The 27,905-nt window shown below is 41.6% G+C and overlaps 2 protein-coding genes across 3 annotated transcripts; one reads left to right on the plus strand and one right to left on the minus strand.

Annotated features, from left to right (window-relative positions):
• On the plus strand, window positions 1-22,508 carry si:dkey-125i10.3 (calphotin). Its single transcript, XM_065006820.1, has 11 exons — window positions 1-141; window positions 13,659-13,694; window positions 13,825-13,936; window positions 14,130-14,270; window positions 14,379-14,447; window positions 16,756-16,818; window positions 17,938-19,094; window positions 19,140-19,650; window positions 19,917-19,979; window positions 20,800-20,902; window positions 21,046-22,508. The coding sequence occupies exons 2-11, from the start codon at window positions 13,682-13,684 to the stop codon at window positions 21,142-21,144; spliced, it is 2,331 nt and encodes a 776-aa protein (XP_064862892.1). The 5' UTR covers window positions 1-141; window positions 13,659-13,681; the 3' UTR covers window positions 21,145-22,508.
• On the minus strand, window positions 21,612-27,830 carry plp1b (proteolipid protein 1b). Of its 2 annotated transcripts, none has more exons than XM_029627908.2 (7): window positions 27,726-27,830; window positions 25,081-25,267; window positions 24,681-24,837; window positions 24,124-24,301; window positions 23,929-24,002; window positions 23,665-23,730; window positions 21,612-22,911 (listed from the first exon to the last, which is right to left on the minus strand). In XM_029627908.2, the coding sequence occupies exons 1-7, from the start codon at window positions 27,727-27,729 to the stop codon at window positions 22,837-22,839; spliced, it is 741 nt and encodes a 246-aa protein (XP_029483768.1). In that variant the 5' UTR covers window positions 27,730-27,830; the 3' UTR covers window positions 21,612-22,836. The 2 variants fall into 2 exon arrangements, with proteins under 2 accessions (XP_029483768.1, XP_029483767.1); XM_029627907.2 differs by lacking the exon at window positions 27,726-27,830 and adding an exon at window positions 25,678-25,940.
• Between the last annotated feature and the right edge of the window lie 75 nt (window positions 27,831-27,905).

The following is a 27,905-nucleotide window of genomic DNA, read 5'->3' on the forward strand; positions in this document are numbered from 1 at the left end:
TCAAACATACAAAGGAAGTTTGCGGTCTCAACCATCCCACAGTGAGAAGCATCTATGCTGTGTGAAAGGAGGACCTGACTTGCTACAAACCCAGACCAGGTACTGCGGCACTGCTATCATCCACAGTACTGATTCCAACAGGTGAGTTCTGCCTGCCTTTGATCTTTTAGACAACAATCTGAAGACTTTATAAAATACTGGGAGGGAGAGATTATGCTGCTAATTCAGACTGCTCTCACTGCAGAACATTTAAATGATTTACATATGCATACACATGATCTTTAAACTGATATTTATGTTGTTGCCTTTGCATTCCTTGAGAAACACTTTCAACAGGTTTCACTACAGGTCCTTAGACTTACCTTTGTTTTGGTGCTGCTAGTCTTGACCATCTGTAGAGTGTGAATAATCCATTACTCAGTGGAGAGTGTGTATAATGTGAGTGTGTGGATGCAGACACAGTTGCCCACAATGATTGGAGCGGCAAATGGAGAAGATATTTTACAACTGGTTATAGATTCATGTCAAATTTGGCAAATTTCCATTCTTTGGAGTAGATCACATGACTCTTCCAGCATCCTTGGTTTGTTGCAGTCATTGCAGATTGTAATAACAATGTTGGGGGTAAATGTGTAATTATTTCATTCATTACTGGAACTGATTTTGCCAAGTGCAACTGTGCTCTCTGTTTAGCAGCAGTGTCTCTGATCAGTTTAGCAGCTGTGGGAGGGGCGGTTCGCCGGATCTTTTTTCTGCAGTTTTATTGAAGATCACTCCGCGACACACAAGCTGCAGTGTCGTTCAGCAGCAGATGACAGCCACTGTCTTGTCGTTCTCACTCACCTCTGTCATCAAATTGACTCAAGCTAGCCACATGTTCTGACTGAGCTCATACAACGATACATTTATCTCTCTTGGTTTCATACACGTCCTGACCAAACGTCCACAGCATGAAGGTAAACCGAGGGAGTTATTTCAGAACAGGGCACAATGCTTCAGGAAACAGTGCTTCGACAGTGGAAAAGTAATTCAGCTAGCAAGGCATTGTTGTCATTTTCTAACAGGTGATGATCAGCAGAAATAAGGGAGTAACGTTAGTATCGCTCATAGTACTAAAGTAGATGTGAGTTTCTCTATTGAACAATCCCCATGTACACAGCTAATAGCTAGCTAACGTTTGCTAAACCGAATTAGTTAAAATAGCTACTGTACTTAGTGAAACCCTACCTAAGTAACAGTACAGATGAAGATAAATAATTATCTGAACTACTGTACATCTGACTGTATAAATTATTGTTAAACAATTCCAGATTGTAACTGTTACTGTTAAAGTACAAGTAATATTGTTTATTCTGGAAAAAACTGAAACAAGATCCTTTTTGAGGCAAACACACACACAACTTTGGGTTGCTCATCTACAGCAGGAAGTGGTCCCCTGCCTGAGTGAGAAGGCAGTAGATATTATTTTCCAGTTTGGCACCACTTACCCAAGTCAGGGTTCTCAACTCTGGTGTACCTAAAAAAACAAGTACAGAAACATACCCAATTCTGAGCATGACCTCAGGGTTACACTATCAAAAACTGAGCCCAGAATCGACATACTTGTTGAAAACTTCAACCAGCCACACACCTCATTGTGACTGCGTGTTTGTTTTCTGGTCTATATCTGTGTGATGTGATCAAAAAGTTTATTCCAGACAAAATAAGAAAATATTTATTGTATTTTAACAGCAACAGTTCTAACCTAGAACTTTTTTTCAGCAATACTTTCTACAGTAAGATGTACAGTAGGCCTGAATCTTTCAATGTACTGTTACTTGGGGTTACACTATCAAAAGCTGAGCCTGTGTGTTCTCTTATACATCTGTGTGAAGTGATCAATCAGTTTATTCCAGCTCAGAATTTAAATTATTTATTGTATATTAACAGCATTAGTTCCAGCCTAGACAGATATGTAAGAGTTTTTTTAATGGGGAAAAATAAACATGAATTGCTCTTTATATGGGTATTTCATTGTTATTTGTTTTTGTCTATATTGCATTTGTTTTAGGCATAAGGGCAATTAAATGTACTGATATTTACGTATAGTTTTCATAAGCTTGGGTCCCAGGAAAGCACAGCATTTCTAATTTGGGTCCCAGGATGTAAAACGTTAAGAACCCCTGCTCTAGAGGCCTGTAATAATTGGTATGTTCATGTACATCTGTACATATTTGTTGTTACATAATTTTGTGGGTTTTGCATATGTTGGTTAAATGTGATGCCGATCATTCCTTTAGAGTCCCAGAATGCGGTAACACCGGTTGCTAGTGAAATGTTGGCCCATAAATTGTGTGTGAAGTCATGGTAAAAAGATGGATGACTGACAGAATCCAAGCTCTAGATCTTTCCCTCAGGGCTTTCAGCTCCACTGAGTAATCTAATATCTAAAAAACATTCCTTACCCCCGGATACTTCAACTGAAAAAAAGTAGCACTCTGTTTCTTGAGAAACAATCTGACCCTCCTCTGAGGCCTATAGTCTGTACTAATAATAGCCTCACGGAACCCCTATCCCAATTTGTATATTTTTTTACATGAAGTTGGTTCCTTTCCTCACAGCTTTCTTTGGCGACACCACTTACGTGCTAAAGATCCTTGAGAATGTCAAATATGAATCTAATGACATACTTACAAACATCCCCCATGCAGGAGGCCTAGAAGCCCTCTCCCACCATATACACGCCCTGAAGGTCTGCTGACCACTTCTGGATTTATTTAGACTTTAACTATTAACTTTTTTCAATATGCGATGGGAGCGGCAATTGTGCCAAATTATGTTAATTTGTTTATAGCTTTCTGGAAAAAATAAAGTCATTAACAATGCTGTATCTAACACATTATTTAATAATATTGTCCCGTGGCACAGATATATGGATGATATTCTGGTAGCCTGTAGGGGCACAGAGGTTCACCCACCTGAGTAGATTTGTGTTGTATGCCAACTCATCATTTTTTGTTTCCTGAAGAGCATTGCACTTCCTATTTAACCCTTATTTGACCAGGTAAGTCAACTGAACACATTCTCATTTACAGCAATGACCTGAGGAATAATACAGGGGAGAGGAGGGGGAAGAATGAGCCAATTGAATGCTGGGGATGATTAGGTGGCCATGATGGTCAGATTGGGAATTTAGCCAGGACACCGGGGTTATCACCCCTACTCTTACGATACGTGCCATGGGATCTTTTTTTAATTATGTTTTTTTAGGGGGTAGATCAGTTTTAATATTGCAGCTAGATTGTAGCGTCCATCAATGTAATTGCATCATTTCCAATCCACCATATATACATTTGTAAATATACAGAACCAGTCAAAAGTTTGGACTCGCCTACTCATTCAAGGGTTTTTCTTTATTTTTACTATTTTCTACATTGTAGAATAATATTGAAGACATCATCAAAACTATGAAAATTCCATGTGTTATATGTCGTAACCAAAAAAGTATTTAAGCGAATCAAAATATATTTTATATTTGAGATTCTTCAAAGTAGCCACCCTTTGCCTTGATGACAGCTTTGCACATTCTTGGCATTCTCTTAACCAGCTTCACGAGGTAGTCACCTGGAATGCATTTCAATTAACTGGTGTGCTTTGTTAAGTTAATTTGTGGAATGTCTTTCCTTAATGCGTTTGAGCCAGTCAGTTGTGTTGTGACAAGGTCGGGTTGGTATACAGAAGATAGCCCTATTTGGTAAAAGACCAAGTCTATATTATGGCAAGAACAGCTCAAATAAGCAAAAAGAAACGACAGTCCATCATTACTTTAAGACTGTGAATCAGGCCTTCATGGTCAAATTGCTGCAAAGAAACCACTATTAAAGGACACAAATACGAAGAAGTTACTTGCTTTGGCCAAGAAACACGATCAGTGGAAATCTGTCCTTTCGGTCTGATGAGTCCAAATTTGAGATTTTTGGTTCCAACCGCCGTCTCTTTGTGAGACACAGTGTAGGTGAACAGATTATCTCTGCATGTGTGGTTACCACCGTAAAGCATGCAGGAGGAGGTGTGATGCTGGGGGGGTGGCTTTGCTGGTGTCACTGTCAGTGATGTATTTAGAATTAAATGTACACTTAACCAGCATGGCTACCACAGCATTCTGCAGCAATATGCCATGCCATCTGGTTTGTGCTTAGTCCCACTATCATTTGTTTTTCAACGGGACAATGACCCAACACACCTCCAGGCTGTGTAAGGGCTATTTGACCAAGAAGGAGAGTGATGGAGGGCTGCATCAGATGACCTGGCCTCCACAATCACCCAACCTCAACCCAATTGAGATGGGTTGATATGAGTTGGACTGCAGAGTGAAGGAAAAGCAGCCAACAAGTGCTCAGCATATGTGGGAAGTCCTTTAAGTGTTTTGGAAAAGCATTCCAGGTGAAGCTGGTTGAGAGAATGCCAAGAGTGTGCAGAGCTGTCATCAAGGCAAAGGGTGGCTACTTTGAAGAATCTCAAATATAAAATATATATAAAATATTTGATTTGTTTAACACTTATTTGATGACTACATGATTCCATATGTGTTACAGTGCCTTGCGAAAGTATTCGGCCCCCTTGAACTTTGCGACCTTTTGCCACATTTCAGGCTTCAAACATAAAGATATAAAACTGTATTTTTTTGTGAAGAATCAACAAGTGGGACACAATCATGAAGTGGAACGACATTTATTGGATATTTCAAACTTTTTTAACAAATCAAAAACTGAAAAATTGGGCGTGCAAAATTATTCAGCCCCTTTAAGTTAATACTTTGTAGCGCCACCTTTTGGCCCCTATTCAGCCCCTTTACTTTCAGTGCAGCAAACTCTCTCCAGAAGTTCAGTGAGGATCTCTGAATGATCCAATGTTGACCTAAATGACTAATGATGATAAATACAATCCACCTGTGTGTAATCAAGTCTCCGTATAAATGCACCTGCACTGTGATAGTCTCAGAGGTCCGTTAAAAGCGCAGAGAGCATCATGAAGAACAAGGAACACACCAGGCAGGTCCGAGATACTGTTGTGAAGAAGTTTAAAGCCGGATTTGGATACAAAAAGATTTCCCAAGCTTTAAACATCCCAAGGAGCACTGTGCAAGCGATAATATTGAAATGGAAGGAGTATCAGACCACTGCAAATCTACCAAGACCTGGCCTTCCCTCTAAACTTTCAGCTCATACAAGGAGAAGACTGATCAGAGATGCAGCCAAGAGGCCCATGATCACTCTGGATGAACTGCAGAGATCTACAGCTGAGGTGGGAGACTCTGTCCATAGGACAACAATCAGTCGTATATTGCACAAATCTGGCCTTTATGGAAGAGTGGCAAGAAGAAAGCCATTTCTTAAAGATATCCATAAAAAGTGTTGTTTAAAGTTTGCCACAAGCCACATGGGAGACACACCAAACATGTGGAAGAAGGTGCTCTGGTCAGATGAAACCAAAATTGAACTTTTTGGCAACAATGCAAAACGTTATGTTTGGCGTAAAAGCAACACAGCTCATCACCCTGAACACACCATCCCCACTGTCAAACATGGTGGTGGCAGCATCATGGTTTGGGCCTGCTTTTCTTCAGCAGGGACAGGGAAGATGGTTACAATTGATGGGAAGATGGATGGAGACAAATACAGGACCATTCTGGAAGAAAACCTGATGGAGTCTGCAAACAACCTGAGACTGGGACGGAGATTTGTCTTCCAACAAGACAATGATCCAAAACATAAAGCAAAATCTACAATGGAATGTAGATAAACATATCCAGGTGTTAGAATGGCCAAGTCAAAGTCCAGACCTGAATCCAATCGAGAATCTGTGGAAAGAACTGAAAACTGCTGTTCACAAATGCTCTCCATCCAACCTCACTGAGCTCAAGCTGTTTTGCAAGGAGGAATGGGAAAAATGTTCAGTCTCTCGATGTGCAAAACTGATAGAGACATACCCCAAGCGACTTACAGCTGTAATCGCAGCAAAAGGTGGCGCTACAAAGTGTTAACTTAAGGGGGCTGAATAATTTTGCACGCCCAATTTTTCAGTTTTTGATTTGTTAAAAAGTTTGAAATATCCAATAAATGTCGTTCCACTTCATGATTGTGTCCCACTTGTTGTTGATTCTTCACAAAAAAATACAGTTTTATATCTTTATGTTTGAAGCCTGAAATGTGGCAAAAGGTCGCAAAGTTCAAGGGGGCCGAATACTTTCGCAAGGCACTGTATTTCATAAACTCATCAAAAAATGAAACGTCCTCTCACTGTCAACTGTGTTTATTTTCAGCAAACTTAACACGTGTAAATATTTGTATTAACATAAGATTCAACAACTGAGACAAACTGAACAAGTTCCACAGACATGTGACTAACAGAAATGGAACAATGTGTCCCTGAACAAAGGGGGGCTCAAAATCAAAAGTAACAGCCAGTATCCGGTGTGGCCAGTAGCTGCATTTTATTTATTTTTTATATATTTCAACTTTATTTTTTCCAGGTAGGCCAGTTGAGAACAAGTTCTCATTTACAACTGCGACCTGGCCAAGATAAAGCAAAGCAGTGTAACAAAAACAACAACACAGAGTTACACATGGGATAAACAAACGTACAGTCAATAACACAATAGACAAATATATGTACAGTGTGTGCAAATGTAGTAAGATTAGGCAATAAATAGGCCATAGAGGTGAAATAATTAACGTTTTGCATTAACACTGATAGATGTGCATTAAGTACTGCAGTCCGTCTCCTCCTCATGGACTGCACCAGATTTGCCAGTTCTTGCTGTGAGATGTTACCCCACTCTTCCACCAAGGCACCTGCAAGTTCCCGGACATTTCTGGGGGGAATGGCCCTAGCCCTCACCCTCTGATCCAAACAGGTCTCAGACATGCTCAATGGGATTGAGATCTGGGCTATTCGCTTGCCATGGCAGAACACTGACATTCCTGTCTTGCAGGAAATCATGCACAGAATGAGCAGTATGGCTGGTGGCATTGTCATGCTGGAGGGTCATGTCAGGATGAGCCTGCAGGAAGGGTACCACATGCTGGAGGAGGATGTCTTCCCTGTAACACACAGCGTTGAGATTGCCTGCAATGACAACAAGCTCAGTCCAATGATGCTGTGACACACCGTCCCAGACCATGACGGACCCTCCACCTCCAAATTGATCCCGCTCCGGAGTACAGGCCTCTGTGTAACGCTCATTCCTTTGATGATAAACGCAAATCTGACCATCTCCCCTGGTGAGACAAAACCGCGACTCGTCAGTGAAGAGCACTTTTTGCCAGTCCTGTCTGGTCCAGCGATGATGGGTTTATGCCCATTGGCGACGTTGTTGCTGGTGATGTATGGTGAGAACCTGCCTTACAACAGGCCTACAAGCCCTCAGTCCAGCCTCTCTCAGCCTATTGCGGACAGTCTGAGCACAGATGGAGGGATTGTGCGTTCCTGGTGTAACTCGGGCAGTTGTTGTTGCCATCCTGTACCTGTCCCGCAGGTGTGATGTTCGGATGTACTGATCCTGTGCAGGTGTTGTTACAAGTGGTCTGCCACTGCGAGGTCAGCTGTCCGTCCTGTCTCCCTGTAGCGCTGTCTTAGGCATCTCTCAGTTTGGACATTGCAATTTATTTCCCTGGCCACATCTGCAATCCTCATGCCTCCTTGCAGCATGCCTAAGGCACGTTCACTCAGATGAGCAGGGACCCTGGGCATCTTGCTTTTGGTGTTTGTCAGAGTCAGTAGAAAGGCCTCTTTAGTGTCCTAAGTTTTCATAACTGTGACCTTAATTGCCTACCGTCTGTAAGCTGTTAGTGTCTTAACGACTGTTCCACTGGTGCATGTTCATTAATTGTTTATGGTTGATTGAACAAGCATGGGAAACTGTGTTTAAACCTTTTACAATTAAGATCTGTGAAGTTTTTTGGATTTTTACGAATTATCTTTGAACGACAGGGTCCTGAAAAAGGGACGTTTCTTTTTTTTCTGAGTTTATATATATACAGTGGGGAGAACAAGTATTTGATACACTGCCGGTTTTGCAGGTTTTCCTACTTACAAAGCATGTAGAGGTCTGTAATTTTTATCATAGGTACACTTCAACTGTGAGAGATGGAATCTAAAACAAAAATCCAGAAAATCACATTGTATGATTTTTAAGTAATTAATTTGCATTTTATTGCATGACATACTTATTTGATACATCAGAAAAGCATAACTTAATATTTGGTACAGAAATCTTTGTTTGCAATTACAGAGATCATACATTTCCTGTAGTTCTTGACCAGGTTTGCACACACTGCAGCAGGGATTTTGGCCCACTCCTCCATACAGACCTTCTCCAGTTCCTTCAGGTTCCGGGGCTGTCGCTGGGCAATACGGACTTTCAGCTCCCTCCAAAGATTTTCTATTGGGTTCAGGTCTGGAGACTGGCAAGGCCACTACAGGACCTTGAGATGCTTCTTACGGAGCCACTCCTTAGTTGCCCTGGTTGTGTGTTTCGGGTCGTTGTCATGCTTGAAGACCCAGCCACGACCCATCTTCAATGCTCTTACTGAGGGAAGGAGGTTGTTGGCCAAGATCTCATGACATAATTGTGACATCATTTATAGATCAGCAGGTAAGGGTGCTCTCGAGAGGCTAGATGTTCTTTACCATTCAGACATCAGGTTTGCCACCAATGCTCCTTATAGGACACATCACTGCACTCTATACTCCTCTGTAAACTGGTCATCTCTGTATACCCGTCGCAAGACCCACTGGTTGATGCTTATTTATAAGACCCTCTTAGGCCTCACTCCCCTATCTACTGCCGCCCTCATCCTCTACATACAACACCTGTTCTGCCAGTCACATTCTGTTAAAGGTCCCCAAAGCACACACATCCCTGGTTCGCTTGTCTTTTCAGTTCTCTGGAGCTAGCGACTGGAACGAGCTGCAACAAACCCTGAAACTGGACAGTTTTATCTCTTCATTCAAAGACTCAATCATGGACACTCTTACTGACAGTTGTGGCTGCTTTGTGTAATGTATTGTTGTCTCTACCTTCTTGCCCTTTGTGCTGTTGTCTGTGCCCAATAATGTTTATACCATGTTTTGTGCTGCTACCATGTTGTGTTGCTACCATGCTGTGTTGTCATGTATTGCTGCCCTGCTATGTTGTTTGTACCATGTTTTGTGCTGCTACCATGTTGTGTTGCTACCATGCGGTGTTGTCATGTATTGCTGCCTTGCTATGTTGTTGTCTTTATGTCTCTCTTTATGTAGTGTTGTCTCTCTTGTTGTTATGTGTGGGTGTCTATGACTAGGGTGGCTGGAGTCTATGACAATTCTTAGGGCCTTCCTCTGACACTGCCTGGTAAAGAGGTCCTGGATGGCAGGAAGTTTGGCCCCATTGATGTTCTGGGCCATTCGCACTACCCTCTGTAGTGCCTTGCGGTCGAAGGCTGAGCAGTTGCCATATCATGTAGTAGCCAATAAAGTGTTCAACAAATCAAAATATATTTGAGATTCTTCAAATAGCCACCATTTGCTTTGATGACAGCTCTGCAGACTCTTGGCATTCTCTCAACCAGCTTCCCCTGGAATGCTTTTCCAACAGTCTTGAAAGAGTTCCCACATATGTTGAGCACTTGTTGGCTGATTTTCCTTCACTCTGCAGTCCGACTTATCCCAAACCATCTCAATTTGGTTGAGGTCAGGGGATTGTGGAGGCCAGTTCATCTGATGCAGCCCTCCATCACTCTCCTTCTTGGTCAAATAGCCCTTACACAGCCTGGAGGTGTGTTGGGTCATTGTCCTATTGAAACAAATGATAGTTCCACTAAGCCCAAACCAGATGGGATAGCGTATCGCTGCAGAATGCTGTGGTAGCCATGCTGGTTAAGTGTGCCTTGAATTCTAAATAAATCACAGGCAGTATCACCAGCAAAGCACCACCACACCATAACACCTCCTCCATGCTTTATGGTGGGAAATGCACAATGCGGAGATCATCTGTTCACCCACGCTGCATCTCACAAAGACTTGGCGTTTTGAACCAAAAATCTCAAATTTAGACTCCAGACCAAAGGACACATTTCTACTGGTCTAATATCCATTGCTCGTGTTTCTTGGCTCAAGCAAGTCTCCTCTGAACAGTTAATGTTGAGATGTGTTTGTTACTTGAACTCTGTGAAGCATTTATTTGGGCTGGTAAATTTTAAGAACTTATCCTCAGAGGTAACTATGGGTCTTCCATTCCTGTGGTGGTCCTCATGATAGCCAGTTTCATCATAGCGCTTGATGGGTTTTGCGACTGCACCTGAAGAAACTTTCAAAGTTCTTGACATTTTCTGTATTGACTGTCCTTCATGTCTTAAAGTAATGACGGACTGTCATTTCTCTTGGCTTATTTGAGCTGTTCTTGCCATAATATGGACTTGGTCTTTTACCAAATAGCGCTGTCTTCTGTATACTCCCCCTACCTTGTCACAACACAACAGATTGTTTTGGTTACTATATGATTCCTTATGTGTTTAACAGTTTTGATGTCTTCATTATTATGTAGAAAATAGTCAAAAATAAACAAAAAAACTGGAATGAGTAGGTATTCTATAACTTTTGACCGGTAGTGCATATATATATAGAAATGCCATAGTGGCCGCAGTGCAGTTTAGAAACACTGCTGGTCATTACACGGGATGCCACGCCCACAATGATGACATTATATCCATTGAACCAATTTTTTATTAACACATTCTTCCTCACTAACACACCGGCATTGATTGTTGGTTAAGTTTTTGTACACATTCAGTGCCAGCAAACCCATTACACAACACCAAACCATACATTAATTGAACTATATCAGTGGCAAACGGTGCCCACAAACTGTTAGGGCATACATAACTTCTTATGGCTGCAGGGGCAGTATTGAGTAGCTTGGATGAAAGGTGCCCAGAGTAAACAGCCTGCTCCTCAGTCCCAGTTACTAATATATGCATATTATTATTAGTATTGGACAGAAAACACTCTTTCAGTTTCTACAACTGTTTGAATGATGTCTGTGAGTATAACAGAACTCATATGGCAGGCAAAAACCTGAGGAGAAATCCAAACAGGAAGTGAGAAATCTGAGGTTGGTAGGTTTTCAACACAGTTCCCATTGAAATCCCCTTGAGATATGAATGAAGTTGCACTTCCTAGGGCTTCCACTAGATGTCAACCGTCTATAGAAATTTGAATGCTTCTACTGTGTTGTGGGACTGAATAAGAACAGAATGAACAGGTGTCTGGCAGTCAGCCATTTTCTGGTCACGCGCATTCCACATGATAGCGACCTGCGTGGGATTAACAACAAGACTACCTTTAAAACGGTATAAGATACATGTATGTTTGAGGAATTTTAATTATGAGATTTCTGTTGTTTTGAATTTGGCACCCTGCACTTTCACTGGCTGTTGTCATATCATCCCGTTAATGGGATTGCAGCCCAAAGAGGATAAGCAGTGTCCCAACAGCAGTCCCAACACCTTAACATTGCTACACCTGGCTATCAGCAGAGTCTTGTCTGGCAGGGAAATAGTTCATCCAGCCTCATTTACTGCCTTTAAAAAAAACATAGCTGATATGGCAAAATTAGTTATAATGGGACGACGAGCAGATGTGAGGCAATCCTTAATTTCCATTAAGACATTAATGAGCGAGCTAGGACAAACTTAGTCATGAGTCATCAGGCCAGGTAGTCCTGAGGCATGATCCCAGGGCTCAGGTCCTCCGGGAGGGGAAGGAGAGGGTGAGAGAGAGAATTAGAGGGAGCATACTTAAATTCACACAGGGGACCGGGTAAGAAAGGAGAAATACTCTAGATATAACAGACTGGCCCTAGCTCCCCGACACATAAACTACTGCAGCATAAATACTGGAGGCTGAGACAGGAGGGGTTGGGAGACACTGGCCCTGTCTGACGATACCCCCGGACAGGGCCAACCAGGCAGGATATAACCCCAGTATACAGATCTCCCTGGCATATTACATCATTTATACAGCGGCATACAAGACAACAAGCATACCTTGTTGTGCTGTTCTCACATGAACAGGAAGGTGGCACAGCGATCCTTCATGGGCAAATTTTGTCATCAAAGTCTGGAATTCTCTAGATTTATGGTGCTTTCAAGACAACTGGGAACTCTGGAGAAAAAAAAAGAGGTTGAATCATGACGTCAGTGATCTTCAGATCGGAGCTTTAGAAAGAGGCCGGCGTTCCCGTCTTGCAATTCCGAGTTGGATGTCCGTTCAAAATGTATTTTACCAGTCTGAGCTTGTTTTTATCAGAGTTCCCAGTTATCTTGAACTCACCAAAATCATATTTCCCAGTTCTGAGTTTCCTGTTGTTTGAGCAAGTCAGAAGTCATGCTGGATAGACACCATGGCGAATGTTGAATGTGTATCCTTTTAAGCTTGGAAAATAGACCCTTAAACACAGACTTGGGACCACACATCCACTCCACTGAATAGCAGGCTAGTGATTGCTTTGCAATGCTTGCAGTTAGCCACTGATTCCTTCCAAACCACTCATTGTTGAATTTGCGATTTCCAACTTGTTTATGTCCAATGGCATATGAGCACCAATACTTTACATCTATAATTTCTCTTCATTATTTATCTTCGTATGACAAGGATTAAAAAGTATTTGCCAGTAAATTGTCGACTTCATTCATGATGATGACTGCTAGCTTGCAAGCTAAGATTTTGAAAGTATGATGTTGTCCAATCAAAGCTGCTGTAGATATAACGTGATTTGACATTTTACCTGTGCTCAATGACCTTGTGCCTTTTTGGATGGGCACTTCTAATGTAACTCTATGGCAGCAACCAAGGGGCAATCCATAGAAAAATTGTGGGCAGAACTGAAAAAGCATGTGTGAGCAAGGAGGCCTGCAAACCTGACTCAGTTACACCAGCTCTGTCAGGAGGAATGGGCCAAAATTCACCCAACTCTTTGTGGGAAGTTTGTGGAAGGCAACCAGAAACATTTGACCCAAGTTAAACAATTTAAAGGCAATGCTACCAAATTGAGTGTATGTAAACTTCTGACCCACTGGGAATGTGATGAAAGAAATGAAAGCTGAAATAAATAATTAATTCTACTATTATTTGGACATTTCAGATTCTTAAAATAAAGTGGTGATCCTAACTAACCTAAGACAGAGCATTTTTACTAGGATTAAATGTCAGGAATTGTGAAAAACTGAGTTTAAATGTATTTGGCTAAGGTGTATGTAAACTTCCGACTTCAACTGTAGGTGCCTCCCACTATTTTCCTTCTCGAGGCTCTGATGAAGGTGATTAAGGCCGAAACTCAAGCATATTGTTTGTTTGTCCAGTCAATAAATCTATTAGATTTACGCAGTACCAGTGTGCTCCTTTTTCTTTGTTCTCCCGGATAGTCACCAGTTGAAGTATCCTGGGGGAAGGAATGTTTTTTGGATTTTCAAGTCCTTCAGTCTAGCAACTGATTCCCCTTTTTTGTTTAAGCTGGGCTGAAGTGCCTTTGGTTATACCTTTTTCTAATGCAATATATATTTAGTACATACAGACTTCTGTTCTGTACATACTATGATCCCCACACAATTACCCACCAACCGTGTTCTTTGTTTCAATAGGAAGCAGAGACTTGGACTGGACCATGGCCACCAAGGGTGTGTTGACCTACATAACTCTGTAACTAAACACTATATAAAACATCACTGCTCCATCATGAGCAATTGTGGTATATCAAAACACAGAATAATATCAAGTGTATGTGTAATGTGTGTGTGTGTGTTGTAGAAGTTAACAGAGCACAGGTGGTTAGAACCATGAAGGTGCGTACTTCCCTCAAGGGAGACGGCAGCTGGATCCGTAGAGTGACAGACCCAGATGAAGAAGAGGGACAACCACGGTAACCCATTCCAAACCTAAATGCACCCACTTGATGTTTTAGGAGACAATGGAGGCACATTTATCTTTGTCTAAGACATTAATGATTTATCTAAAGCTTTAATTGCAATTAACAATTGAGTCAGATTTTATATTTATGGCGCTAGTCTATTTGGAACTAACATTCCACAACCCCACTATTTTCTTCTCTCAAGTAAGCCAGAACTTCCAAAGAAACCCACTGGTCTCTTTTCAGCTGAATCCAGCCCTGTTACCTCTCTTGCTCCATGCAACCCCTACAGTCCTACAGTGACACCAGATGTTGACCCACTGACCCCTGAGGAAATCACCAAATGGTAAGAGGGCAATTACCTTTGACTGTGCATGTGATGAATCAGTATTGGACAGTTATTAAAGTGTAATAACATGTCATAACTTAATTACCTCTTTCTTCTCTTCTGTAGGTCATTGACATCTAGCAGGGTCAGACCCCTGGCAAAGTCCTATGTCCTCTCAGCAGCTAAGAAATTTGAGTGGGTGTTTGTGTTTTAGTGTAGTGTTTAATTTCCATTTGTATGTATATTTACACAATATATATATTTTTTTAGATCTACCCATAAAACTCAGTAGCTGAGTCGTTTTACTTGTAAAATATGAATAGCATATTGTTTATCTCTTCCCAGTATCATTGTGGAATAATGTAGTAACCCAAAAAGTGTTCAACAAATCAAACCAGATGGGATAGTGTATCGCTGCAGAATGCTGTGGTAGCAATGCTGGTTAAGTGTGCCTTGAATTCTTATAACTTCTTATGGGCAGGTGGGACGGTAGCATCCCACCTGGCCAACATCCAGTGAAATTGCAGAGCGCTAAATTCGAACTACAGAATTATAAATATTTAACTTTCATAAAATCACAAGTGTAATACATCAAAATAAAGTGTAACTTCTTGTTAATCCAGCCGCTGTGTCAGATTTCAAAAAGGCTTTATGGCGAAAGCACACCATGCGATTATCTGAGGACAGTGCCCCGCATACAAAAGCATGAAAAACATATTTCAACCAGGCAGGTGCGCCACAAAAGTCCGAAATAGCGATATAATAAATACCTTACCTTTGATCTTCTTCTGTTGGCACTCCAAAAGGTCCCAGATACATCACAAATGGTAATTTTGTTTGATAATGTCCTTCTTTATATCCATAAAAACTCAGTTTAGCTGGCGTGCTTCAGTCAATAATCCACCCAGTTTCCCTCCATCAAAATGCATACAAAATTAATCCCAAACGCTACTAATAAACTTTTCCAAACAATTCAAACAACATTTATAATCAAACCTTAGGTACCCTAATACGTAACAAAACTATACAATTTAAGACGGAGAATCGTTATTGTCTTTCCCGGAGAAAAATACCAAAGAACGCTCTCTCTTCCATGCGGTTGGAAACTGTACAGCCAAAATGGGAGCCACCTAGAAAATTCTGGCAAATTTTTTCAAAAACCAGCATGAAACTCTTTCTTTAGACTGTTGACTTCTAGTGGAAGCCCTAGGAACTGCGATCTGGGAGGATTTCGCCTTATAATAAAAGTGACAGCCATTGAAAACATTGGTAGGGTGATTTTGTGTTTGTTTTTGGGATGGTTTGTCCTCTGGGTTTTGCCTGCCATATCAGTTCTGTTATACTCACAGACATCATTTTAAGTTTTAGAAACATTAGAGTGTTTTCTATCCAAATCTACCAATTATATGCATATCCTAGCTTCTGGGCCTGAGTAACAGGGAGTTTACTTTGGGCACGCTTTTCATCCGGATGTGAAAATACTGCCCCCTACCCAAGAGATGTTAATAAATCACAGACAGTGTCACCAGCAAAGCACCGCCACACCGCCACACCTCCTCCATGCTTTCCGGTGGGAAATACACATGCAGAGATCATCCGTTCACCCACACCGCATCTCACAAAGACATGGTGGTTAGAACCAAAACGCTCAAATTTGGACTCCAGACCAAAGGACAAAATTATACCGGTCTAATGTCCATTGCTCATGTTTCTTGATCTAAGCAAGTCTGTTCTTCTTATTGGTGTCCTTTAGTAGTGGTTTCTTTGCAGCAATTCGACCATGAAGGCCTGATTCACACAGTCTCCTCTGAAGAGTTGATGTTGAGATGTGAAGCATTTATTTGGGCTGCAGACAGGCTGGTAACTCTAATGTACTTATTCTCTGCGCAGAGGTAACTCTGGGTCTTCCATTCCTGTGGCGGTCCTCATGATAGCCAGTTGCATCATAGCGCTTGATGGGTTTTGTGACTGCACTTGAAGAAACTTTCAAAGTTCTTGAAATTTTCCGTATTGACTGACCTTCGTGTCTTAAAGTAATGATGGATTGTCGTTTCTCTTTGCTTGTTTGAGCTGTTCTTGCCATAATATGGACTTGGTCTTTTACCAAATAGGGCTATCTTCTGCATACCCCCCTACCTTGTCACAACACAACTGATTGGCTCAAACGCATTAAGAAGGAAAGAAATTGCACAAATTACCTTTTAAGAAGACACACCTGTTAATTGAAATGCATTCCAGGTGACTACCTCGTGAAGCTGGTTGAGAGAATGCAAAGAGTGTTCAAGGCTGTCAAGGCAACAGGTGGCTATTTGAATAATCAAATATAAAATATATTTTGATTTGTTTAACACTTTTTTTGATGTCTTCAATATTATTCTACAATGTAGAAAATAGTAAAAAAAATAAAGAAAAACCCTTGCATGAGTAGGTGTTCTAAAACTTTTGACCGGTAGTTTAGTTCCGACAAGTTATCTTAGGGTATGTCTTTTCTCTTACCTTTTAGATCTCTGGATTCCCCAACGAGCCCCCCACCATTCAAAATCAGCCAGTCACATTTCCCTATAAGGTAATGTTTTCCTGGTAGAAAATATACTCTCTCTCGCTCTCTCTCTCTGAAATTGCATCCACTCCGACTGAGTATCCTTCCATCACCCTGGGACATAACATCAACTTATCTCTAGCACTTTACACTCGTAGCGAAGAGCCTTGGTGGAAGAGTGGGGTAAAATCTCACAGCAAGAACGGGCAAATCTGGTGCAGTCCATGAGGAGGAGATGCACTGCAGTACTTAATGCAGCTGTTGGCCACACCAGATACTGACTGTTACTTTTGATTTTGAGCCCCCCTTTGTTTAGGGAAACATTATTCCATTTCTGTTAGTCACATGTCTGTGGAACTTGTTCAGTTTTTGGCTCAGTTGCTGAATCTTATGTTCATAAAAATATTTACACATGTTAAGTTTGCTGAAAATAAACACAGTTGACAGTGAGAGGATGTTTCTTTTTTTGCTGAGTTTAGTTGAAGACTCTTCTTTGAGTCATGAAAGTGCATTGAAATGACTTATGAACTGTGCACACTATGGAGAGGTGTGGCCACCAATTAGACCTCTCACTCAAACTCTTGTAATTGTTTTGTCTTATGTTGCACCTACCCTAAATTTCCCAATAATATTCTTATCATGTTACTGAATGTATCCAGAGTATTTTCAGATTTCGTTATCATCAAATGTGGCTAAAAATACAGTAAATGTAAAATGCACATACAATCAACAGTGTAATGTTTGGATTCAGTCTTGTGTCAGGTTAACTGTTGTGTCCTCACCTTTAGCCTAATAATCTTGCCATAATCTCCCTTTGAATTGCTACCATGGTTATGTATATCATTTCCATATTTTTCCTGTCTTATTTTTTTTCAATCTAGCACTATATAGGCCATTTCCCAGGGGGGTAAGGGGTTAATGTATTCACTATGAAGTAGCCAAGCACATCCCCAGCTCCATTAAAATGAATGTTACTTTTGTTTTATGCAAGAATAGATTTTGTGCACATTTAGAATATAATTGAGGAGAAATATAGATAGCAGGTGCTGTTGTTCACCCTGACAGAAGTAGTATAATGGGTGCTTGAATCAGTTACTGCCATAAAGCGTATTTAAGTGCTAATTCTGTGTGACTGATTTACAGTAGGCCTGAAGAGTTGTCAGAAGCTGTGGAGGAGTCGGACCCACCAACAGCAGAATCAAAAGACAAATCTCTTGGGAAACCTGTGGAACAACCTGCAGTGGAGGAATCTGTAGATGCACCTGCTGACCAACCAGAGGCAGCAGAGCCCTCTGAGACAACGACTGAGGAACCTGCATCTGTGGAAGAAGCTGATGGAGAACTCATCGCAAAACTCACTGCAGAACCCACCGTGGGACCCACAGTGGAACCAGCAAGTGAAATTCAATCAGAAGAGGCTGCTGTAGAATCAGTCTTAGAACCTGTAGTGAAACCTGTTGACAGTGTTTCTGAAGAACCTGCAGTTAGGCCAGCGGCTGTGGAGGCAATTGAACTTGTAGTTGAGCCTGTGGCTACAGTTAAACCTGTAGTTGAGCCTGTGGCTGCAGTTAAACCTGTAGTTGAGCCTGTGGCTACAGTTAAACCTGTAGTTGAGCCTGTGGCTGCAGTTAAACCTGTAGTTGAGCCTGTGGCTACAGTTAAACCTGTAGTTGAGCCTGTGGCTGCAGTTAAACCTGTAGTTGAGCCTGTGGCTACAGTTAAACCTGTAGTTGAGCCTGTGGCTGCAGTTAAACCTGTAGTTGAGCCTGTGGCTGCAGTTAAACCTGTAGTTGAGCCTGTGGCTGCAGTTAAACCTGTAGCTGCAGTTAAACCTGTAGTTGAGCCTGTGGCTGCAGTTAAACCTGTAGATGAGCCTGTGGCTACAGTTAAACTTGTAGTTGAGCCTGTGGCCGCAGTTAAACCTGTAGTTGAGCCTGTGGCTGCAGCTAAACCTGTAGTTGAGCCTGTGGCTGCAGCTAAACCTGTAGTTGAGCCTGTGGCTGCAGCTAAACCTGTAGTTGAGCCTGTGGCTGCAGCTAAACCTGTAGTTGAGCCTGTGGCTGCAGCTAAACCTGTAGTTGAGCCTGTGGCTGCAGCTAAACCTGTAGTTGAGCCTGTGGCTGCAGCTAAACCTGTAGTTGAGCCTGTGGCTGCAGCTAAACCTGTGGCTGCAGCTAAACCTGTAGTTGAGCCCGTGGCTGCAGCTAAACCTGTAGTTGAGCCCGTGGCTGCAGTTAAACCTGTAGTTGAGCCCGTGGCTGCAGTTAAACCTGTAGTTGAGCCTGTGGCTGCAGCTAAACCTAGTTGAGCCTGTGGCTGAGCCTGAGTGGCTGCAGCTAAACCTGTAGTTGAGCCTGTGGCTGCAGCTAAACCTGTAGTTGAGCCCGTGGCTGCAGCTAAACCTGTAGTTGAGCCCGTGGCTGCAGCTAAACCTGTAGTTGAGCCCGTGGCTGCAGTTAAACCTGTAGTTGAGCCCGTGGCTGCAGTTAAACCTGTAGTTGAGCCCGTGGCTGCAGTTAAACCTGTAGTTGAGCCCGTGGCTGCAGTTAAACCTGTAGTTGAGCCCGTGGCTGCAGTTAAACCTGTAGTTGAGCCCGTGGCTGCAGTTAAACCTGTAGTTGAGCCTGTGGCTGCAGCTAAACCCGTAGTTGAGGAGTCAACATCTGAACCCATCATTGAAGCTGAAGCTGAAGCTGTGGCTGAAGCAGCTGTTGAAGTTGTTCAGGAATTATCAGCTGCTATTGAACTTGAGGAGGCATTAGACGTGGAGCTACCTGCTGCTGAAGTCGTGGCAGATGATATAATAGCACCTGCATCAGAACCTACACCATCCCCTTGTGGGGGTCAGGTTCCATCACTGTGAGTGTGCCCTCATATTAAGTTGTCCTAATCTTTTCCTACTAGAGACAGTACAATTATTTTAAAGTAATTTGAGCAGATAAGTTAATCAGTACAATAAACAAGCACACATTTCAAATGTACATTTAACCTTTAAGTTATTCGACACATGCATACATACATTCAATACATGCAGTAGTAATGCAGTAAGACACCCGCATGGTATGTACATTTTCTACATTTGGGCAGTGCAATTTCAGTGTCTATTTGTTTCTGTACTGTTTCAGCATTCAGCAACAGGAGGATGCTGAACCCCAGCATCAGATAGTCCATGACTTTCGTCACACCAAGTAAGTGTTGTCATTCTGTCCATGTTCAGACTATAGTAGGCCTAAAAGGAACACACCTTTACTATGAGTAAGGGGAAGACAGTTTAAAAAAAATATTACACCAATAATTACACCAGCATAATACTACACATTGCAGGATGCACATTTCTCCTCATAAAAGTACAGTGGTGTAAAGTACTTAAGTAAAAAATACTTTAAAGTACTACTTAAGTGTTTTTGTGGTATCTGTACTTAACTTTTTATATTTTTGACTACTTTTACTTTTACCTTACTACATTCGTTAAGAAAATATTTTACTTTTTACTCCATACATTTTCCCTGACACCTAAAAGTACTCATTACATTTTCAATGCTTAGCAGGACAGGATAATAGTCAAATTCAAGCACTTATCAACCGAACATCCCTGGTCATCCCTACTGCCTCTGATATGGCAGACTCACTAAACACAAATGCTTCAATTGTAAAAAAATGTCTGAGTATTGGAGTGTGCTCGTGGCTTTCTGTAAATAAAAAAAACAAGACAATGGTGCCATCTGGTTGTTTAATATAAGGATTTTAAACCGATTTATACCTTTACTCAAGTAGAACTTTACCGGGTGACTTTTACGTGAGTCATTTTCTATTAAGGTATTTTTACTTTTACTCAAGTATGACAGTTGGGTACTTTTTCCATCACTGTAAAAGTAAACATATTTTTTTCCAATTATTAACAATCGAGTCTGTTTTAGCCATTCCAAAGGTTATAGTGTATTTTCTATACTTGAGAAAGAGATGTTTTGACCGTACTCAATATTGATGAACTTCCCCTCTCCCCTGCAGGGATGGCAAAGCCATTTGTTCATACTGTGACAAGTCAATTGATGGAAATGTCAAGATCACAATCAATTACCCACAAATCTACAGCCACCCAGACTGTTTTAAGGTACAGCACCCCAACCCTTGTCCAGACACCTCATTGTTAAAAAAAATCTGTCAGTGAACTGAACATTATGACACTTGTTTTTTGGTGATATGTTAGTCCTCTTTCTCTCTCTCCATACTGAGGGGAATATTTCCTTTTTTCAGTGCGGATTGTGCAGTAAGGCCTTGGGGGACATGACGACCTCCATGTTCGTGCATGGGAGAGTGATCCACTGTGATGGCTGCTTTATTAAAACCATGTAGGCCCCAGGGCTTCTCATCACCTTGACACAGAGGGCACAACAGTGTCATCCCTGGAACATCCCTGTCACCAACACAACCATTTTGACAGATTACTTGCTAACACTGTTCAATTTTTTTTGTTGTAAGATGTTATAATTCCAGAGTTATCATCAATTCTCCTTCCCTGACACTGAATGCCATTCTTTTGTGAATGTAAGACTTTTTTCTGTAAACAAATCATATTTTTTTCCCCATTTATTGTGTTTTCACCATGTGGAGGACATGTATATCTTTAATGAGAAAAAATATATAAATGATTTATGACCGTTTCCATAATTTGTCAATAATTAACATCTAATAACATTTGTCTTGTTTGTTGTTGTGCATTATATTACCCATGTGGACAACCTCACTGGAAGTTTTGTTTTACCATTTGACATTTGCATGACAATGAAATGAAATGAAGCACAATATTTTAATACCTTGGGTTCAAAGGCTTTGATACATTTTAATGGCTAATCAATTCAACACAGCATTATATACACACCCAATTCAGTAAATAGCATAGCAGGCCACTCACCAGCCAGAAATCCCCTGAAAATCAAACACTACAGTTTAAAAGCAGAGAGCATTAATACATATGGAGAATGAAAACGGAGTATCTTATTTAGCTTATACCTTTAGCACATCCATAGAATTGGGTTTCCTTGCACCCCCACACACAGTAATCAGTCAAAAGGACAAACAATAGGTACTACATCAAGAGTGAATGCAAAAAAGCTGCCGTAAGTGCTTTGACACACTTAGAAAAGAGCGACTCCCACATTACACTCCCACATTTCACTTGAGTGTTGTAGAGAACTTTGGCACATTCTGCTGTTTTCTCTAGTTACAGTAATGGACAGCTCATTTACTAACACAATCTAAAGCAACAGGAGCTAGATCATGTTCACAATCTATATACATATCAGTAAGCAAGGCGACTGGGATCGGTTTCTTAGTTCTGATTAGCATGGAGAGCAGCCATCTCTCCATGTCACTCAGATTTAGAGAGCTAAATAGAGCCCACAATCTGACAATAGCGCCAGTGACACTTTTTAAAAGCTTTTTTTTTTTTTTAAATGTGTGAACCAAAATCAGAGACGCTACATCCAATGTGAAAATTAGCAACAGACATCAGAGAGTCATCCTCCTGGACTGAGAACCACAGGTATAAGACTGGTGAGTAGGGGGAGGGGCTTAAAGTCATAACGACCCAACGTGGTCTCAGGGCAATCTGTATTATTCTCAACGTAAATCTTTGACACTACATTTAGCATGATATATTACGTTACATTAGGTTATGTTATGAATGGAATAGCGGTCGTACAATATCATACAGTCATGGATTGAGCCCACCCCTCTTCTTTGACCAACCTCCCTACTTTAGTTTCTGTCTAAAGTAACTAGACCATTAGTAGGTATCATACGTCTTGGAGGTGCTCAGAAATACATAAAGTATGGCTCTGAGGCTAGGCTGAGGTGATAAACCAGATGGTCAGATGAACCATGTGTCAGTCATTGGAGCCCTCCAGGGAAGCAGCCAGCAGTAGGTAGGGGATCCAGGTTGCAGGTGTGTCTCACAGGGGATGGATGGAGTTCAGTGGTGTGATGTGTAACTGCGCCCCTCAGGCCCAGTCTATGGGGTGATGGAGACGTGAAAGGGCACAGATTTTAACAGCGCAGCCCTTTCCTGCCCAGGAACCGCAGGACTGCATAGTTATATGTGGTGGCTACCACATACATAAACTAGAGATAAAGATGAAGAGTGGGACAAAAGAGAAACTATTTTAAAAAATGAAATAAATCCTAAATATGTTTTTGCAAAAGTGCAGCTTCATTTAGATGACACAATTATTCAGTAGCCTCACAAGCTGATCTCTCTTCGGGCACACGTTGATCACTTCCATATGCCCCTACAGTTACACCTATATAACACTAAGTCTGTTCTCTATTGGTGAGCTTTTCTCTTATGACCTGGCTGGTCTTGTCATCTTAATCATTGTTGAAAATCAATAAAGACTTAGCTACTGTACTGATGTACAGTATGATACATTTGTCTATTTCTCTGTTATTATTCTTCTCTGCCAAAGAGCCTTAAATTAACCCCATACCTCTTTGGTGGTATGCCTTAAACTAAGCCAAATGGAGCTGCAAAACTCAAGTCGGTAATACTTTATAATAACTATCCTTTATAAGCCATTTATAAATGAACTAAATATTACCAAATGATGTACAAATCTTTGTAAATGATTAGTACATTATTAGTAACTGCATTAGTTAAACATAATTTTTGTAAATTTTAACTAATATAGTTACTAGTAATGTACTGATATTTAACTATTAATAATCTGCGAATAGTTTATTTATTTACTAATTTATAAATGGTTTATAAAGGATAGCTATTATAAACTGTTACCATCAAATCATACTCTGAACTTAAACCAAGAGGTTGACAGGCCCCATAGACTCATCAGTCTCTGGGTGGACGTTCTTACTCACCAGAGCCAAGAGAGCGATCCCTGCACCAGCAAAGGCAGCGATATATAGGTCATAGGTGATGAAGAACTGCAGAGACAAAACATGCAAATATGATTAAATGCATTTTAGTACACATTATAAAAAGGGGCCTCATAGAGTGCATGTACTGTACATTGAATTGCTATGCAGAATGAACATTTAGCTATGTGTTAAAGGTTACATAATCCAGGAACATTCATTCTTTCAAAGTAGTTTTATTGTCAGACAGAGCTACCACCAACTAACCTCTTTTGTTTTGCAAATGGATGCCAAGGTCATTCCACAAGCCTTCCCTGGCATTGCATTCCAGGGCAGCAGTCCTAAAGCGAAGCTTGTCTCATTAATGTGAAATGAAGTCCAGTACATTTCAAATGTAAAAAATGTATTAAAAAGAAAATAACATAAGGTGGCCCGGCTGGGCCCATCATAAGCTAAACGTACCATACTGCCGGGCATCCATGCAGATCCAGCCATGCTGGTTGATGCTGGGTGTCGTCTCAGCCAGGATGTTGATGGTGTGGCAGGTCTGTGCCATGTTGAAGAAGAAGAAGACGGGTATGGCTGTAAAGGCAAACACCGCCAGCCAGATCACTGCCAGGACGTATGTCACAATGATGAACTGTGTAGCAGGAAGCAGAGTAGGAGGTCACAGGAAGTTATTGGTCAAATTCCAGGGAATCAGGATGTGACACAACATGTCCCATGAGGCCTTATTACTGCAGTAATACCCCACCACAGAGGGTAAATACTCTAACATGAGCCTAATATCCCCAGAGCATAATATATGAGGGATTCATGGATAGTTAACTGATGATTAATTAACTACTCTATGAATTGTTTATGGATTGTTTTTCAACCTCTATTGCAGTGGGTGGGTTACAAGCTAGAGTACAGTAGGCTATAGTGTCAATATTATTTTAGCAACCTAACAGCGAGGTGACGTCATTCCCTCCTCCCCCCTGCCCCCTCACCTCTCTCTCTCCCACTCCCCTACTCACCGTTAGACTAAGGCAGCGGCCACATCTGGTGCTCCGGAACTCTCCGAAGGTCTGCTTGACGGCACTGGTGGTATAGAATCCCTCAGCCAGCAGCAGGATGCAGTAAAGGAAGAAGAAAGAGGCCAGGCCATAGATCACGAACTGGAAGTACTTGATACTGGGAGACAAGGACAGGTCATAATAAGGAGAGGTCAGATATAAACATTTGCTGTTGAGAGGTGGCTGCTCTCAACCTACCTAAAGGAAGGGGTACTACTACTAACTTCTACTACTACTACTACTACTACTACTGTAAGAGTCTTTACATTTATGTTGCTTGATTTCCACAACCTATCTACAAATACAAACACTTACTAGGAAGAAAATTCTACTCATCAATTAAAAGGACCACTCAACTCACAACGAGGCCAGGACAACATAGTCTTGTATGTTACGAGCGAAGTAAGTCTCGGCGAGAACCTCTGTGTTGGCCAGTGCCTCGTGCCCACAGCCACAGAACAGTGCCATGCCGGTGAAGCAGAGCAGAGTGGCCACCAGGGACGGGTAGGGCACTGCCCCCAGGCAGCGGATACAGCAATCATAACAACCTGGTGAGGGGGCATAATACATCAACACACAGGCGGCACACACCGCACACACCAACACACAGCACATCTACGCCACAGTCCAGACACCTGTCAGTCACCCTACTTGGGGAGCTGTTGAATAGAAAGACCCCACTGTTTCTGCTGAAAATCCATCAACATCCACCAACAACTTCCATCAACAGGCATGAAAGCAACAGAAACATTTTAGCGAAACACAACAGCGAAACCAAGTGCAGCAGAGCAGCGTATCCAACCAAGTAACGTTAAAGCGCCCATACAAAACCAGCCACCAATGACTTCACAGCACTCTCATACACTTCCTCCAATGTAAGCTGTGCTGGGGAAGCAGATAGGAAACATCCAGACTGTTAATGGCTGTATTGGTATAGGAATCAGAGAGAGAGATGCACCTAGGGCTTTGCAAAGCCAAGGCTGTCTGACCGGAAACATTTGCTGCTTTCGATCTTGTGCTCCTCAACAACAAGCAAAGAGTTTATGAACCAGTGATGCTAAAGGCTCTTCTGCAGGATATTGCAACTAAAGAACAGCTCTCTGCACTGGTTTCATCCGTGTGTAAAGGCTCCTCAGCTCCTGCCAACAGCTTACAGTTCAGCCCCTCTTCTCTCCAGAGTCCAACCCTCTTTCACCACCACCCGCCACCACAGGCGTCACCAAGAGAGGAGAGAGAGAAGAGGGCACTGAGGGATGGGCTCCAGGGGCTTAGAGAGAGAGCCTGTCTTTGTGGTGGGATACACAGTGCCCTTTGTCTTAGCTAGGAGTGGAGGAGAACAAAGGCCAGTGATGTCAAACAAACAAAGACCACACTAGCACCACCTCACACACACAAAACACGCGCGCGCGCACGCACGCACGCACGCACGCACGCACACACACACACACACACACACAAACCAACAATCTAATAAACAAGCCATCGGGTGCCTGGGCAGGTGGGGCGGAGGTCAGGGGAGTATCTCCACCACCAGGATTCTCACAGTACCGATGGCAACGTCAGTACTACTCACCCAGTCCAGCCCACAGCTACAGCTGGCTGGGACTGGTACTATGGCAGCGAATAAGTGTCTATGTCAGCAGGGGGTTGGGACTGCGGTTCAAGTGTTCAAGGGTGGGAGGAAGCACAATGAATGGGTGGGGGGAAACTGAAATATCTTCACAACAACAACCAAGTGGCTCATCAAAGTTGTATGATCTACAAACCCCATTCGGGAATGGCAAACACTGTCATGATCATACATAATAGATGACTGAGCAACTGTTGCACACTGACTAAATGTTCCTGTAATATTATGGTTTCTGTGATTTTAGTTGGTAGGAAGGAACAAAGTATATTAATGAAATATACTGCCATTTAAATAAAAACAGCAACAGCTGGAAAGTTGTTTGAGTCCCTGGAAATTACATCAGCGGCAGACGCCCCCTCTTCAGCTGTGCTTTGAAACGCCACGATAACCTATTAATAAAATCACAGCACAGATACCACTGAAGGATCATACCAAACTAAGTCCTTAAATCATGCTAAATCTGAATCAACTGTAGTGCAGAGTAACTATTTTGTTTGAAGAAATAGTAGTGAAGGAGGAATAGTTGGTCGACTTAAACTGACTCCAGAGTCAGATCTACCACGTGAATCAAAGGACTCCATGCAAATTTGCTAATTATGCCATGGACAAGACTGGAAGTGTGAGAGCCTTTGACGTGATCGACCTTGCATGACCTCTCCCTGACAGCAGCCTGCGCTGGTCCTCTGTCTCTCTGAACCCCAATGAGTTCAATCCAACTTTTAGAAAATATTTTACAGATATTAGCTGTGTGAGAGCTGTTTCGATTTGAATTGTAATCTCATTGATTAGATGATGATCCTGAATGTATTTGAAGTTTAATCTCATTGATTAGATGATGATCCTGAATGTATTTGAAGTTTAATCTCATTGATTAGATGATGATCCTGAATGTATTTGAAGTTTAATCTCATTGATTAGATGATGATCCTGAATGTATTTGAATCTCATGTTTTGTTTTCAAGGAATTGCAATCAATGTTTTGAGTAATGAGTATCAATAAGCTTAGCTTATCTCAAATGTTCCAAATGGACTATTTAGTCTACAATATTACCTACGTGCAACCTGGAATAATATTTGAGCAATCCTGCCTATGTTTCTAATGTTGCAATATTACCAATGTTGTGTTATGAATAACCCATGAGGTACCCACAAGTGGACATTATAATCTTATCAGACAATCATACAATCAACTTGCAATAAAACCAGCAATTATCACAATATTAATCAAGCCTTCATATTGTTCTCAAGTGAAGCAACAATTATATTTTCTAAAAAATATATATATATATTTCAAAAGTAGATTAATTATACTCCACAGACTTTTACTATTAAGATAGTCATAGAAAATATGAAAAACTCATTAGATAACCACTTACCCATGTTCAGAAAGAGGTATGGGGTTATTGAGGTTTAGCTTGGCGGCTTTGTGACTGTGATTTGAGAAGTTATTCCCCACCACTCCTATATGAATCTGACTCACGCTTTTGTCTGACCAACAATAGACAGACCCTCAGCTCCCAGATACCAGCAGATCTTAAAGACACAAAGTCCCTTTT

Source organism: Oncorhynchus nerka, linkage group LG22 (assembly GCF_034236695.1).
Source record: "Oncorhynchus nerka isolate Pitt River linkage group LG22, Oner_Uvic_2.0, whole genome shotgun sequence".
NCBI classification, from domain to species: domain Eukaryota; kingdom Metazoa; phylum Chordata; class Actinopteri; order Salmoniformes; family Salmonidae; genus Oncorhynchus; species Oncorhynchus nerka.

What these genes read in the sequence shown, in the direction of transcription:
- si:dkey-125i10.3 (XM_065006820.1), top strand. An exon ending in TCAGCAGCTAAGAAATTTGA is followed by an intron (nt 14,448 to 16,755) that starts GTGGGTGTTTGT and finishes CTTACCTTTTAG; the next exon opens with ATCTCTGGATTCCCCAACGA. An exon ending in GCCACCCAGACTGTTTTAAG is followed by an intron (nt 20,903 to 21,045) that starts GTACAGCACCCC and finishes TCCTTTTTTCAG; the next exon opens with TGCGGATTGTGCAGTAAGGC.
- plp1b (XM_029627907.2), bottom strand. Translation starts at nt 25,717, where the DNA reads ATGTTTCCGGTCAGACAGCCTTGGCTTTGCAAAGCCCTAG. An exon ending in GCCGCTGCCTTAGTCTAACG is followed by an intron (nt 24,302 to 24,680) that starts GTGAGTAGGGGA and finishes CCTGCTACACAG; the next exon opens with TTCATCATTGTGACATACGT. An exon ending in CCATTTGCAAAACAAAAGAG is followed by an intron (nt 23,731 to 23,928) that starts GTTAGTTGGTGG and finishes TTGTCTCTGCAG; the next exon opens with TTCTTCATCACCTATGACCT.